Source organism: Heterodontus francisci, chromosome 10, assembly GCF_036365525.1.
Source record: "Heterodontus francisci isolate sHetFra1 chromosome 10, sHetFra1.hap1, whole genome shotgun sequence".
Taxonomy (NCBI): Eukaryota; Metazoa; Chordata; class Chondrichthyes; order Heterodontiformes; family Heterodontidae; genus Heterodontus; species Heterodontus francisci.
In genome coordinates, this window is record NC_090380.1 from 41441403 (window position 1) to 41457434 (window position 16032).

A 16032-nucleotide genomic window follows, 5' to 3' on the forward strand; every position below is an offset into this window, starting at 1 on the left:
TAGTGAGATGAGCTTTCAATTACAGATTTTTAAAAATTAATTAATTGAATTTAAATTCCACCAGATGCCATGGTGGGATTTGAACCCGTGTCCCCAGGGCATTAGTCTGGGCATGATTTAATATTGTCCTTGTCCTAACTCTCACCAAGTGCCATTCATTCATCAACCCTGTTCTCGCTGATCTACACTGGCTCTCAGTCAAATACCACCTCATTAAAATGAGATTTTAACATTCTCATTCTTGTTTGCAAATCCTTCCATGGCCTGACCCCTCCCTATCTCTGTAATCTCCTCCAGCCCCACAACCCTCTGAGATATCGGCACTCCTCTAATTCCGGTCTCTTGAGCAGCCCCGATTTTAACCGCTCCAACACCGGTGGCCACACCTTCAGCTGCCCGGGCCTGAAACTCTGGAATTCCCTTCCTACAGCTCTCTGCCTTTGAAATGGCCTAGCAAGCCATTCCTCCTTTAATACACTCCTTAAAACCTAAAAAAGCTTTTGGTCATCTGCCCTAATATCTCCTTAAGTGGCTCAATGTCATATTTTGTTTTATAATGCTTGTGTGAAGCACCTGGGACATTTTGTTACATTATAGGTGCTTATAAGTAAGTAATTGTGGTTGTGCCCCACTGTCCACCTCAGACCCTCCTTTGGCCTTGTTCCAGTCAGAAATCGATTATGTTCAATTGTGCCACTTGATTGTGGTGGTTCATAGGAAATTTTACATTTGGGTTTCTGTTAACAAGTTTGCACAAAAACTTGTGTCTAACTTCACCTTGGCAAAACTAGCACAGGGTTGGGCACAATTTGCCAATTGAGCCCTAGCAGAAACTCCAGGCCTATATGTTAAGTTTCAAATATTCTGTTTTGCTTACATAAACTGATACTGAAGCAGTCTGTGTAGAAATGCAGCAAGACCTGGACAATATCCAGGCTTAGGCTGATAAGTGGCAAGTAACATTCGCGGCACACAAGTGCCAGGCAATGACCATCTCCCCTTGACATTCAATGGCATTACCATCGCTGAATCCCCCACTATTAACATCCTAGGGACTACCATTGACCAGAAACTGAAGTGGAGTAGCCATATAAATACCGTGGCTACAAGAGCAGGTCAGAGGCTAGGAATCCTGCGGTGAGTAACTCACCTCCTGACTCCCCAAAGCCTGTCCACCATCTACAAGGCACAAGTCAGGAGTGTGATGGAATACTCGCCACTTGCCTGGACGGGTGCAGCTCCAACAACACTCAAGAAGCTCAACACCATCCAGGACAAAACAGCCCGCTTAATTGGCACCCCATCTACAAACATTCACTCCCTCCACCATTGACGCACAGTGGCAGCAGTGTGTACCATATACAAGATGCACTGCAGCAACGCACCAAGGCTCCTTCGACAGCATCTTCCAAACCTGCGACCTCTACCAACTAGAAGGACAAAGGCAGCAAATGCATGGGAACACCAACACCAGCAATTTCCCCTCCAAGCCACACACCATCCTGACTTGGAACTATATCACCGTTCCTTCACTGTCGCTGGGTCAAAATCCTGGAACTCCCTTCCTAACAGCACTGTGGGTGTACCTACCCCACATGGACTGCAGCGGTTCAAGAAGGCAGCTCACCACCACCTTCTCAAGGGCAATTAGGGATGGGCAATAAATGCTGGCTGAGCCAGCGACACCCACATCCCATGAATGAATAAAAAAAAAAATCACAGGAATTTAAATAGGCCACTTTTAAATTCATGAAGATCAGTTTCAGCATTATTATTAAAGAATTCAGTTAACTATCTGACCACACACTGCAATAAAGCGAGGAGGTGATCTCACACTGCTTGTGCTTCACACTAGATTTCAGTTTAATTGCAGTCTAGTAATGGAATCAGGTTTAAGTTGTTCTTTGGCAATCCATTGGACTTTCAGAAGCAACTTAAACAAAATTTTGAATCTTTATACTGCTAACATAGTTATGTTAGTTCTGTTGGCCAATGAATGGAATGAATGGGCAACATAACTCCAGTCTGTTGGTCTCCTATCACAGGTACTAGTGTGTACTGTACCTACAGCATAACAATTTAACATCGATTCATACAATAATTGACTTCCATTTTGATAACTAACTTAATATCTATTTCACACTCAAAAACTTTGAACATTGAGAATTAGTTTTGTTTAGTTTAGAGATATAGCACTGAAACAGGCCCTTCGGCCCACCGAGTCTGTGCCGACCATCAACCACCCATTTATACTAATCCTACACTAATTCCATATTCCTACCACATCCCCACCTGTCCCTATATTTCCCTACCACCTACCTATACTAGGGGCAATTTATAATGGCCAATTTACCTATCAACCTGCAAGTCTTTTGGCATGTGGGAGGAAACCGGGGCACCCGGAGGAAACCCATGCAGACACAGGGAGAACTTGCAAACTCCACACAGGCAGTACCCAGAATTGAACCCGGGTCGCTGGAGCTGTGAGGCTGCGGTGCTAACCACTGCGCCGCCCAAAATTAAATGCACAAAATATGTCCTACTGATGTTAATTCTTTGATAGTCTTTAAACTCTTTCAAAAGTTAGCTTGCAGCAGCAATTTCCTCACAACTATTTAGTTCTACTCGCAAAGAATAAAGATAAAAAGTAAAACACACAGCCTATAATGTAGTAAAATGCTGTTTCCAGTCCTTCAACATGCACATATTGAACTCAGAAAATACATGAAAAGCAAGCATTTTCCCACTTAATTCAGGACTTTTCAGTTATATCTAAATAATACAATTATAAAAGTATTTATTTTTCAGGAGGTGCAAAAAGATTAATTTCAGCACTTTGTGTTGGTTGAGTAGGTGTTGCAAATATTCTTTGTAAATTCAGACCTGTTTTTGTAATCTTCTTTCCTCACGCTTCTTTTCTAAAGATGCCCGTTTCTCAGCTTCCAGCTGCCTCTGCCGCTCTTCCTCTTCTGCTCTCAGGTGAGCCTTGAACCAACCAGGGAAAATAAACCATTCTGTGAGTCCACACAATTTATAGCTTCTCAAGCTCAAATTCACTATCTTTCAACTATTAAATTGCTATTCTGAGATGCCAGCAACTGGATCTCATTTCTGTTGCCACTTACACTGTCTCAATGCAAAGCTCGCCTGAGAGAAAGTCTGATGACCTGCAGAAACCATGATTCACTTTCCAGGACAGCACGAGGGTGAAAATTTAACGGTCTGATTGTTTTCAGTATCTGTGTAATGTTTATCTTCATGCTGGTCTGAATGTTTTTCTACAGAATAATATTCAGCAGTGAAACTATATGGGTTTGACATTTTCTTAAGATACTTCAATGTTAATTAGAAAGTGAACAATTTAGAGAGGGGAAGTACCGTCACTTTTAACTTGTTTTGTTATCCCTATATGCAATTGTCAATGGTACAATTTAAAGTCGTACATCAGTAATGGATCACCATTCATTACCCTTAAAATCATGGGAAGAATTTTTTTTTTTTAATAGTTTCATCACAGAACATTTGATGTTTAAGTTTTTCCAGTAAGCTCATTAAACTTTTACAGCATAATGTTATGTGGGGAGGTAAAAACAACTATCATTTTAGTTCAACCAGAATCTTTTGTTCATAAAGAAAAGAAAGATGTGCATTTATAGAGTGCCTTTCACAACCATGAGACATCCCAAAGCACTTTACAGTCAATTAAATACTTTTTGAAGTGTAGTCACTGTTGCAATGTAGGAAACGTGGCAATTAATTGGTGCACAGCAAGCTCCCAAAAATAACCAGATAATCTGTTTTTGTGATGTTGATTGAGGGATAAATATTGGCCAGGACACCAGGATCAACTCCCCTGCTCTTCTTTGAAATAGTGCCTCTCCACCTGAGAAGGCAGGCAGGGCCTTGATTTAATGCCTCATCTGAAAGACGGCACCTCCGACAATGCAGCACTCCTCAGTACTACACTGGAGTATCAGTCTAGGTTTTTGCGCTTAAGTCCTGGTGTGGGACTTGAACCGACAACCTTTTGACTCAGAGGCAAGAGTGCTACCAACTGAACCATGGCTGACACCTATGGGTACTCCCAGTTTTAAACATAAGTATATTTCAAAGGTATTTAAGCACATTTACTATTTACATTGTCCTGATTTAACCAAGAAAGAATAAGAGTTTAAAAAAAATTCTGTTCTAGTAACTAGGTAGCACGTAGATAAGCACACTGTCCTTTCAAATTGTGAACCTAAGTTATAATGCAGCATGAAGATCTCTGTTCGCTGGTTGCAAGGGTCCCATGCAAAATTTGTGCATTGCCACAGTAAATGATACTTAATCTTTTAGTCTCCAGTCTATCTGTTCACTAATTTCAAACTCAGCTTAACTGTAATTGGAACTGAAACTGCTTCTGGAAATATTCAGTCTGATCTGGCACCATTAACAAGTTATGTGTATCTGTTCAATTAATTGATTACTTTTATGTCTGGTCATACCATATACATGTTGTTAAACTGGCATTAAAATTACTGCCAGGTAAATTACCAACCTCTTAAAAATGTTTTAAAATCATTTGCTTAGTAGTTTAAACTAGTAAAGGAAACAGGAAAACTAAAAAGTAATACGTTAAGTGATGGATACAAAATATTGCTAAAATTATATTCTTTTTACTCACAAGTTTCTCTTGCTGCTTTGTTCTTCTGATCTCCTCCAGTTCTTTTCTTTTTGCCATGCGCTGCTTTGCTCGTTCCTCCATTGCTGAGAAAATATTGAGTATTTTAGAGGAAGTAGGGAAATTAATAGTCTATCACAATTGATCTGGTGGTCACCAATACAATTGGCTCATATCCAAACTAGTTTAGATCATTTGGAATTATAGAAGCAGTACAACACAATCAGATGATTTGACCCGACCAGTCCATGAGCACCTTATTTTCAACTAAAGTGAATCATTGTTCGATTGATCATTCTAGTCTAACTTTAATTTTTATTCAGTATTTTGATGTAACTTTAACTGAATCATTCTAAGCTTTTTTTGGGTCCATCGTTTCGATTTTGAGTAATGCTTCCTTTATCTGATCTGTGATCTTTCCATGACCAACCACAGAGGATAGTAGAAAAACGCTCAACCAGCATCTGCTTTGGCAGACAGGACAGCGGCAGTGGCAGATATTGCTGCATTTACCACAGCTTTCCCCAAAGAACATAGATCTGCAAAACCAAAGCCAAAATACCTCCAAAAAGGTGAAAAAAATTACAACGTGTTTTTATTTCTACACTCCGGCTTCAGCATAGCCATCTGGCTATAAAAATATGAGGAACTCTGGATTAACATAGAGTTTCTGGCCTGGGATAAGTATGCACAATAAACTGCTGACCCTGGATTCTAAGCCAAAGGCCCTGAAAAATATTGTTCTAACTTTGATTTACTATTGGATGTATTTTCCTGTGCTGTTCATCCTGTCATTTTCTGTTGGGAACATGGAGAGTTTTTCCCCTCCTCTTCCTCGCCCCACCTTAGTTTTTTAAGTTTCTGCCTCCTTTCCTGAAGTCATCGTCTTGCTGTGGTACAGCTCCACAGCTGCCGCCACCTGTTCAGTATGTTGCCCTAGTGGCCATAAGTGATGCTAGACTGCAAGAACCAACAGACTATTCAATCAGTGGGGACTTAACAGCTGAACCTGAGACTACACTTGCACAATTTCCACTCAGGAGTGGAAACCCCAGCAGAATTTTTTCTCCCTCATTTAATCTAATGGTATGTAGATGTTACGATTCTCATGGAGACGATTAACAAATGAAAAGAATCGAATCCACCAAATGACCCCAATTTAGGAAACCAAACCAGACAGGATTTCACTTTTATAAATTTTACTTTAACACTCAAACCAAAACCAACATAAATTAAACATGATGCAACAGACAGATCATGGTCAATACATATTACAAATTACACCTTAACTATCAGATACAACAGAGATGAGTCTCAGAGTTTCACTGGGTAGTCCACTCAGCATATACAGCAACAAATACAGTCCCACAGTCCTTCACAACTGAAGTTCTTCAAGTAGATTTTCAGCTCCTTTCTTCAAGGATTTAGCTGCTGTTCTTCCTCCAACAGCAGTTCCCTCTCAATCTGAACTCCACGGTTGCAGTCTTCACCACAAGGCGCATTTCTCTAGAACCTCCTCAGCTCTGCTCACGACAGTCTTGATGGTGTGGATTTACCAGTCTTCCCTTAATCTGTGTCTTCGGCAACAACGTGCACAGTATGGACAGGTCTGGTTAGTCGGCTACTTTAAGTAACAGAAACAGCTCTTGGATTCAGTCTTCACTTTCTTCTGCTTGCTGGCGCTCCACTCCTGCCTGGTCTGCCTGAACTAGGGAGGACTCTGTCTCCTTTTATCTGGTTTTAACCAGTGTCAGTTGCCCTGGAAACCTGAAGTTTTACCAGTTTCTGTTTCGGTTCTAGTTTCGCTCTGTTAGGGTCTAAAAAAAAAGCAAGCTTTGCAACCATGGCCCCATCACAAGACCAAATGGAGCATCCTTAACCATTCTTTTGCTACGTGTCTTAATAGGAAAAGCATTGGATGTCCATTCAAGTCTTTCAAACGAACAGTCTTCAGATTATGAGACAGTTAAACTTGTGGTACCTAACGCATATGAACTTGTCCCAAAGCATATCAATTAACATTTCGGACTGTAAGGAAAGAACCAAATAAATGTTTGTAGAATTTGCTAGGGAAAAGGAAATGTTATAGGACCGTTGGTTTCGTTCATTGAAGTTTGAGGAAACTTTTGCAAATGCAAGAGAAGCAATGATCATGGAGGAATTTAGGAACAGTATACCAATAGCTATTAGGGGACACCTAGAGGACTGTAAAGTTTCTAATATAAAAGCTGTTTTAGCTGATAGTTGCTTATGAAATAAATCAGAACTAAGGGGTAGTAGGTCTTCATTTGCAAATCCACCCAGGAGTTGGAAAGATAGGCAGAATAATAATGAACAAGTTTCTCAGTACAGAGAAGGGGATAGCAGAAATGAGACGACAGATGCTCTTCTTGGTGGTAAAAAGACAGAATAGAGGACTGGAGCAAGAAGGGGAAGTCACTCAATTTTTCTCTAAGGAAAGACCCAGGAATATTGTTATCCTGAGAGATACCGGTTCAGCTCAGAGCTTAATGTTAGAAAAAGATTTAGGCTTTTCTTCAAAGAGTTCGCTGAATAAATATGTATTGATATGGGGTATGGATGGGTGTTGTGTGCCCATCCCATCGTACAGAGTGATTTAAAACTGTGTTTTAGTAAAAGGGTGTGTTATTGTTGATGCTGTGTCTAAACTACCTGCTAATCAGGTTGATTTTATATTAGGAAATGATCTCGCAGGAGATAAGGTTTTTCTGTTTTCTGGAATGGTGGGCAAGAGTCTGGGAACTGTTCCTGTAGGTAAAGACCCCTCACCTATTTGTAATCCTCTTGGGCCAGAGAGTAAACTAAGCAAATATACAGATGTATGTACATCATTAATGGACTTTGCAGATGCAGCAAAAGTACGAAAAGAATTTCAAAGTAAAAGTTCTCCCCAAGAAAGACTGAAACTTCAGACCAACCCTGAAGGGTTATGAGACCTTACACCAAATCAAAGGTGCCTGCCATGCTGATACAATACCGAATACAGTAGCAGGAATCCAAGCAAACGGACAGGTTACAAAAGACCATTTGAAACCCCAAAGTGATTGGGATGATGCTATTTGTGAGTTGCACAAAATAATCAAAGTTTTAGAACAGAAAGTGGAAGCCCAAAATGAAGAAGCTATCAACCGTACTCACAGAGTTTTGAACAAGGCTAGTTATGATTGGGATCAAGAAAAAGTTAAAGATTTACAAATTGTTTAAAGACCAGACCAAACAAGAATATCAAACATTTCTACTTGAACATAAAAGTAATTTAAACAGCCTTCTTAAAGTAGCTAAAGAAAAATTTTACCAAGAAAAGAAGGAGCACTGAAAGCAGTTCTAAACAAGCTACTTCAAAAAGAGAACACTGAATGTTTGAGTCTGGGCAATTGACTTAAAATGAAGATATGTCTGCAGTTAAGCAGAAGGAATTAACTGGGACAAAATTAAAAGCAAAATACTGCGGATGCTGGAAATCTGAAATAATAACAAGAAACGCTGGAAATACTCAGCAGGTCTGGCAGCATCTGTGGAGAGAGAAGCAGAGTTAACGTTTCAGGTCAGTGACCCTTCTTTAGAACTGGCAAATATTGGAAATGTAAAAGGTTATAAGCAAATAAAGTGGGGGTGGGGCAAGAGATAACAAAGGAGAAGGTGTAGATAAGACAAGATGAGAGAATAGCTGACCAGAAGGTCATGGAGCAAAGATATGTTAATGATGTGTTGAAAGACAAAGTATTAGTACAGAAAGGGTGTCAACAGACTGAAAATTGAACAGCCGCAAGTACAAACATGAAAAAAAGAGTGGGTAAGCAAACTGAATAAACTAAGATGAAATAAAACAAACATAAAAGAATATATATTAAAAAAAGGAAAAAGAAAAAATAACTAAAAATAAATGTAAAATGGGGGGCCCGTCATGCTCTGAAATTATTGAACTCAATGATCAGTCCGGCATGCTGTAGTGTGCCTAATTGGTAAATGAGATGCTGTTCCTCGAGCTTGCGTTGATGTTCACTGGAACACTGCAGCAATCCCAGGACAGAGATGTGAGCATGAGAGCAGGGGGGAGTGTTGAAATGGCAAGCAACCAGAAGCTCGGGGTCCTGCTTGCGGACTGAGCGGAGGTGTTCCGCAAAGCGGTCACCCAGTCTGCGTTTGGTCCCACCAATGTAGAGGAGACCACATTGTGAGCAGCGAATACAGTATACTACATTGAAAGAAGTACAAATAAATCGCTGCTTCACCCGAAAGGAGTGTTTGGGGCCTGGGATAGTGAGGAGAGAGGAGGTAAATGGGCAGGTATTACATCTCCTATGATTGCAGGGGAAGGTGCCGTAGGAAGGGGATGAAGTGGTGGGGGTAATGGAGGAGTGGGCCAGGGTGTCATGGAGGGAACGATCCCTTTGGAATGCTGACAGGAGAAGGGAGGGGAAGATGCGTTTGGAAGTGGCATCACGCTGGAGGTGGCAGAAATGGCGGAGGATGACTCTTTGGATATGGAGGCTGATGGGGTGGAAAGTGAGGACAAAGGGGAACGCTGTCATTTTTTTTCCTGAGATACAGCACTGAAACAGGCCCTTCGGCCCACCGAGTCTGTGCCGACCATCAACCACCCATTTATACTAATCCTACACTAATCCCATATTCCTTCTACATCCCCACCTGTCCCTATATTTTCCTACCACCTACCTATACTAGGGGCAATTTATAATGGCCAATTTACCTACCAACCTGCAAGTCTTTTGGCTTGTGGGAGGAAACTGGAGCACCCGGAGAAAACCCACGCAGACACAGGGAGAACTTGCAAACTCCACACAGGCAGTACCCAGAATTGAACCCGGGTCGCTGGAGCTGTGAGGCTGCGGTGCTAACCACTGCGCCGCCCTGGTTCTGGGAGGGAAGGAACGGGGTGAGGGTAGAGGTGCAGGAAATGGGCCGGACACGGTTGAGGGCCCTGTCAACCACAGTGGGGGGAATCCTTGGTTGAGGAAAAAGGAAGACATATCAGAAGCGCTGTCATGGAAGGTAGCATCATCAGAGCAGATGCGTCGGAGACGGAGAAACTGGGAGAATGGAATGGAGTCCTTTACAGGAGGCAGGGTGTGAAGAAGTGTAGTCGAGGTAGCTGTGGGAGTCGGTGGGCTTATAATGGATATTAGTAGACAGCCTATCCCCAGAGATGGAGACAGAGAAGTCGAGGAATGGAAGGGAAGTGTCGGAGATGGACCATGTAAAGGTGAGAGAAGGGTGGAAATTAGAAGCAAAGTTGATAAAGTTTTCCAGTTTGGGGCGGGAGCAGGAAACAGCATCGATATAGTCATCAATGTACCAGAAAAAGAGTTGGGGGAGGGGGCCGAAGTAGGACTGGAACAAGGAATGTTCGACATATCTCACAAAAAGACTGGGACATTCTTTTCAAACTTAAACAATGAAGAACCTGGAAATATGGAAGAGAATAAACTTCAGAAGGTGAAATGTGAACAGACTGATTCAAAGACTGAGTTTGAAAATTCACACATGGATAACCATGAGAAATCTCCACTTACAGAAGAACCAAATGGATTACAATTCACATCTACTGGTAAAACAAAAGTCAGAATCATCGTTTACCCAGGGACATGGTAAAAATTAGGATTTTCATATACAGAAGAAAACAACTTTCAGAAAACACCACAAGAGCATTAAGTCTTTATTGGATCATGGTTTCTGATTCAGCAAAAGAATATTGTCAAGATGGACTATCTTGTGGACAATCGGGAAGACATGTACATTGCATGTGTTAAGGTAGTTGTTAAAATGTGTAGCGTGTTATAAATTATTTTATTAGGTTGGTAAATGAAAACGCATAACTTTGCTGATGCATTTTCTTTTCTCCTAGGGGAAAGGTGTTATGATCATCTTATCCTTGGCTTGTATTAATATTTTAAGAGGTCACTTTAGTTTTGGGGAATTAAATGTGCACCTGTAAGAATTTCAAAAGGTTGCACACTACCCAAGATTTAAAGTTCAAAGGTCTCTCCATGAGTGCTTACCGAGTCAATGTGGTTGACTCTTAAATACCCTCTGAAATGGCCTAGCAAGCCACTCGGTTGTATCAAACCGCTACAAAGTCAATAAGGAATGAAACCGGACGGACCACCTGGCATCGACCTAGGCACCGGAAACAACAACAGCAAACCCAGCTCTGTCGATCCTGCAAGGTCCTCCTTACTAACATCTGGGGGCTTTTGCCAAAGTTGGGAGAGCTGTCCCACAGACTAGTCAAGCAGCAGCCTGACAGAGTCATACTCATTGAATCATACCTTACAGACAATGTCCCAGGCACTGCCATCACCATCCCCAGGTTTGTCCTGTCCCACCCCCGTCTGCTAATAAATCATCCATGTTGAACACCACTTGGAGGAAGCACTGAGGGTGGCAAGGGCACAGAATGTATTCTGGGTGGGGGACTTCCATGTCCATTACCAAGAATGGCTCGGTAGCATCTTTATTGACGGAGCTGGCTGAGTCCTAAAGGACATATCTGCTAGGCTGAGGCTGCGGCAGGTGGTGAGGGAAGGAACAAGAGGGAAAAAACATACTTGACCTTGTCCTCACCAACCTGCCTGTCGCAGTGACCACCACACAGTCATCGTGGAGACCAAGTCCCATCTTCACATTGAGGATACCCTCCATCGTGTTGTGTGGCACTACCACTGTGCTAAATGGGATAGATATCTAGGCATCCATGAGGCGCTGTGAGCCATCAGCAGCAGAATTGTATTCAAACACAATCTGTAACCTCATGGCCCCGCAGTGCAAAAGATAAGGCTGAAGCATTTGCAACAATGCCAAAGGGATCAAGGGAGATGGCGAGAATGCAGGAACTGAATTAGACGATCAGCCATGACCTTTTTTTGAATGGCAGTGCAGGCCCAATGGGCCAAATGGCCTACTCCTGCTCCTATTTTCTACGTTTCTATGTTAACAGTCTTCAGCCAGAAGTGGATGATCCATCTCGGCCTCCTCCTGAAGTCCCCAGCATCACAGATTCCAGTCTTCAGCCAATTTGATTCACTCCACGTGATATCAAGAAACAACTGAAGGCACTGGATAACGTAAAGGCTATGGGCCCTGACAACATTCCGGCAAGAGTAGTGAAGACTTGTGCTCCAGAACTTGCCATGCCCCTAGCCAAGCTGTTCCAGGACAGCTACAACACTGGCATCTACCCGGCAATGTGGAAAATTACCCAGCTATGTCATGTGCACAAAAAGCAGGACAAATCCAACCTGGCCAATTACCGCCCCATCAGCCTATTCTCTATCATCAGTAAAGTGATGGAAGGCATCGTCGACAGGGCTATCAAGCAGCACTTGCTTACCAATAACCTGCTCAGTGACACTCAGTTTGGGATTCGCAAGGGCCGCTCAGCTCCTGACCCGATTACAGCCTTGGTTCAAACATGGACAAAAGAACCCGAACTTGAGGTGAGGGGAGAGTGACTGCCCTTGACATCAAGGCAGCATTCGATTGACTATGGCATCAAAGAGCCCTAGCAAAACTGGAGTCAATGGGAATCGGGGGAAAATTCTCCGCTGGTTGGAGTCATACATAGTGTAAGGGAAGATTATTGTGGTCGTTGGAGGTCAATCATCTCAGCTCCAGGACATCACTGCAGGAGATCCTCAGGACAGTGTCCTAGGCCCAACCATCTTTAGCTGCTTCATCAATGACCTTCCTTCAATGATATGGTCAGAAGTGGTGATGATTGCACAATGTTCAGCACTATTCGCGACTTCTCAGGTACTGAAGCAGTTCATGTAGAAATGCAGCAAGACCTGGACAACATCCAGGCTTGGGCTGATAAGTGGCAAGTAACATCCGCATCACATAAATGCCAAGCAGCGACTATCTCAAACAAGAGAGAATCTAACCATCTCCCCTTCAAATTCAATGGCATTATGATCGCTGAATCTCCCACGATCAACATCCTGGGGGTTACCATTAACCAGAAATTGAACTGGAGTAGCCATATAAATACCTACAAGAGCAGGTCAGAGGCTAGGAATCCTGCGGCGAGTAACTCGCCTCCTGACTCCCCAAAGCCTGTCCACTGTCTACAAGACACAAGTCAGGAGTGTGATGGAATACTTGCCACTTGCCTGGATGGGTGCAGGTCCAACAACACTCAAGAAGCTCAACATCATCCAGGAAAAAGCAGCTCCCTTAATTGGTACCTCATCCACATTCACTCCCTCTACCGATGTACAGTGACAGCAGTGTGTACCAAATACGGGAGGCGGTGGCGTAGTGGTATTGTCACTGGGACTAGTAACCCAGAGACCCAGGGTATTACTCTGGAGACATGGGTTCAAATCCCACCACAGCAGAAGGTGGAATTTAAATTCAATTAATAAATCTGGAATTAAAAAGTTAGTCTAATGATGGCCATGAAACCATTGTCAATTGTTGTAAAAACCCATCTGGTTCACTAATGTCCTTCAGGGAAGGAAATCTGCTGTCCTTACCTGGTCTGGCCTACATGTGACTCTAGACCCACAGCAATGTGGTTGACTCTTACATGCCCTCTGAAATGGCCTAGCAAGCCACTCAGTTGTATCTAACTCTCAAGGGCAATTAGGGATGGGCAATAAATGCTGGCCTGGCCAGCGACGCCCACATCCCATGAATGAATTTAAAAAAAATACAAGTTGCACTGCAGCAACTCAGCAAGGCTCCTTAGACAGCACCGTCCAAACCCGCAACCTCTACCACCTAGAAGGACAGATGCATGGGAACACCACCACCTGCAAGTTCCCCTCCAAGCACACACCATCCTGACTTGGAACTATATCGTTGTTCCTTCGCAGTCACCGAGTCAAAATCCTGGAACTCCCTTCCTAACAGCACTGTGGGTGTACCTACCCCACATGGACTGCAGCGGTTCAGGAAGGTGGCTCACCACCTTCTCAAGGGCAATTAGGGATGGGCAATAAATGCTGTCCTAGCTAGCAATGCCCACATCCCTGAATGAATAAAAAAAAAGAGTTAGAGAGGTGAGAGCCATAAAACAGCAGGGGCACTTGTTTATTTGGGAGTTGAAGCCAGAAAGTCAGGAAGGGATTGCTCTGTCATTGTTAGTAATATCAATTATTCATGTTGGTATCAAAATTCAGAGATAGAATCAGAGAAAGTTTAAGGCACTGAAAGAGGCCATTTGGCCCATCATCTCTGTGCTGGCTGAAAAATGATCCACCCATTCTAATCCCACCTTCCAGCATTTGGTCCGTAGCCCTGCAGGTTACAGCACCTGAGGTGCATATCCAGACTCCTTTTGAAGGAATTGAGGGTTTCTGCCTCAAATACCCTTTCAAGCAGTGAGTTCCAGACCCCCACTACCCTCTGGGTGAAAAAGATTTTCCTCATCTCCCCTCTAATCTTTCTACCAATCATTTTAAATCTATGCCCCCTAGTCACTGACCTCTCTGCTAAGGTGAAAAGGCCCTTCACCTCCACTCTATCCAGAACCCTCAAAATTTTGTACATTTCAATGTTTTCGGAGTTGGAGGCAATTAGTTTAAATTACTATCTGGGACATCCTACATGTTCCACATTGCTATGGAGATAGATGATGAATGGAGTGCCTGTTGGTCAGGTGTTTTTTTTAAATCTCTAACTGTGTCAGCCAGCACAGTCAGTCAGTTGGCTTTGGAAGCTGCTGGACTCGGGAGCAAAGTGACCATCAGGAACCAGGGGTATTTCCATTTCTGCTTTGAGTAAGGTCCATGCTCAGGTTGGGAAATCCAGATTTGTGGTGTTGGAGGATTGCCTAGCTGGATGCTTGTGGGAGAATCCCCAGGAGATCTCATACTTTGGAAGACAGTTGAGAAATTAAGGAAAAGCAAAGTGAATTGCTAAGAGCTATGATTTGAGCACTTTGGAATGGACCCAGGAGAAGTGAACAAACTATTGAGATCCTATAAAGTACAGGGGAACTCTTGGGGTAAGTAAAAGTCAAACGAGGGCGTTATGTTGAGATATAGAGTTTAAAGTATACGTCTTCATGCTTTAAGATTTGAAGTTTAAAGTATGTACAGTAAAGTTTTTTTGTTTAAAATGTGAAATCTTGTGACGCAATTCTTTCAGTAATAACTGGGAATTCAACTTTCTCTTTTTAAAAGTTAACGGTCCCTAATGGGATCGTAACAACATTCACAATTGTGTGTAGCTTGCAGGGGAACTTGAGCAGAGACAAAAAACCCACGAAAACAATACACATTAAATTACCTGAAACACCAAACTACCAGCACTGCAAAGAATTACTCTACATACCTTTGACGATTGGATGAGGTGAAATCAAATTATGAATCATTTTGCTACAATTGGGACTGGTTGTGGAACAACTGGATTCCTCAACTGCTGGAGGACCTGTCAACCTACACAATTTCACAAATATTTTCTTTTAGTAAATTGATAAACAGGACAGAGAAACCTCACAACAATGCCAACATCACAATCTGTCAATGTTCTGAATGTTAAATTTTGCATTTTACTATATTACTGAGATTCAATACTGACAGATTCCTGGCTCTCAGGAGCATGCAGAAAACACTAGAATACTTTGTGCAATGTAAAGCTGTACTTCCCTACGCAGATGCAATTCTTTTTTAAAAACACTTTCTAGGGGACCTACTTATTTTTTTAAATCAGCTTCACAGCATCCTCTAAAATTTCCCCAAATACATGCGCCTGGAATGTGCACTGGGAGATCCTTGGGACCTATGGAGAAATGACTAAAGTCCACCATTTAAGCTGTTGCGTCACATTTTACTGCTTACGTTATGGTGGGAGATTTTCCCCCACGTTAATGAGAAATTAAAGTGGTGACAGTTGAATAACAATGCAGGCTCTCATTTTCAAAATTTCTACATGAAAGAAGCAGTTTTACCATATCACAATATATATCCTGAACCTCATGCCTTGAAGGTACACTGCATAGTTACTAAGCTGGCTATTATACTGGGTCACTCATTGTTGTTAAACCAGTTATGCAAAAACAGCTTGTGTTCTTATTACAGAACATATAATGTGACTATTTCTGGCTTTACACCCAGCAACACTGCAATATTGGTGTTAATTGTTTAGTAAGAGTATTTAATTGTGTTCAGGTCGTGGCCATTAATTGGGGATTCACTTGTCCTATATATAGGATCAGTCTAAAACTGTGGTTGCTGAGGTGCATGTTTGTAATGTGTATCTCTGTAAATAAAAGTTTATAAAGTGTGTAAAGATTAGGTTCCAGTTCCATCTTTCACCACATGGGCATCTCGATTGCAACAATTGGTACCCATTATGTATAAAATGCAAATTTTACAAAC

The 16032-nt window shown here is 42.3% G+C and overlaps 1 protein-coding gene across 2 annotated transcripts in view; it reads right to left on the bottom strand.

Annotated features, from left to right (window-relative positions):
• ccdc191 (coiled-coil domain containing 191) overlaps positions 1-16032 on the bottom strand; it is a 47765-nt gene that overhangs the window by 5214 nt on the left and 26519 nt on the right. For both annotated transcript variants that reach the window (XM_068040485.1, XM_068040484.1), the window contains exons 11-13: positions 14987-15090; positions 4667-4749; positions 2884-2985 (exon numbers count right to left, since the gene is read on the bottom strand). In XM_068040485.1, the coding sequence (XP_067896586.1) occupies positions 2884-2985; positions 4667-4749; positions 14987-15090 (289 nt within the window). The remainder of the gene's footprint in view (positions 1-2883; positions 2986-4666; positions 4750-14986; positions 15091-16032) is intronic.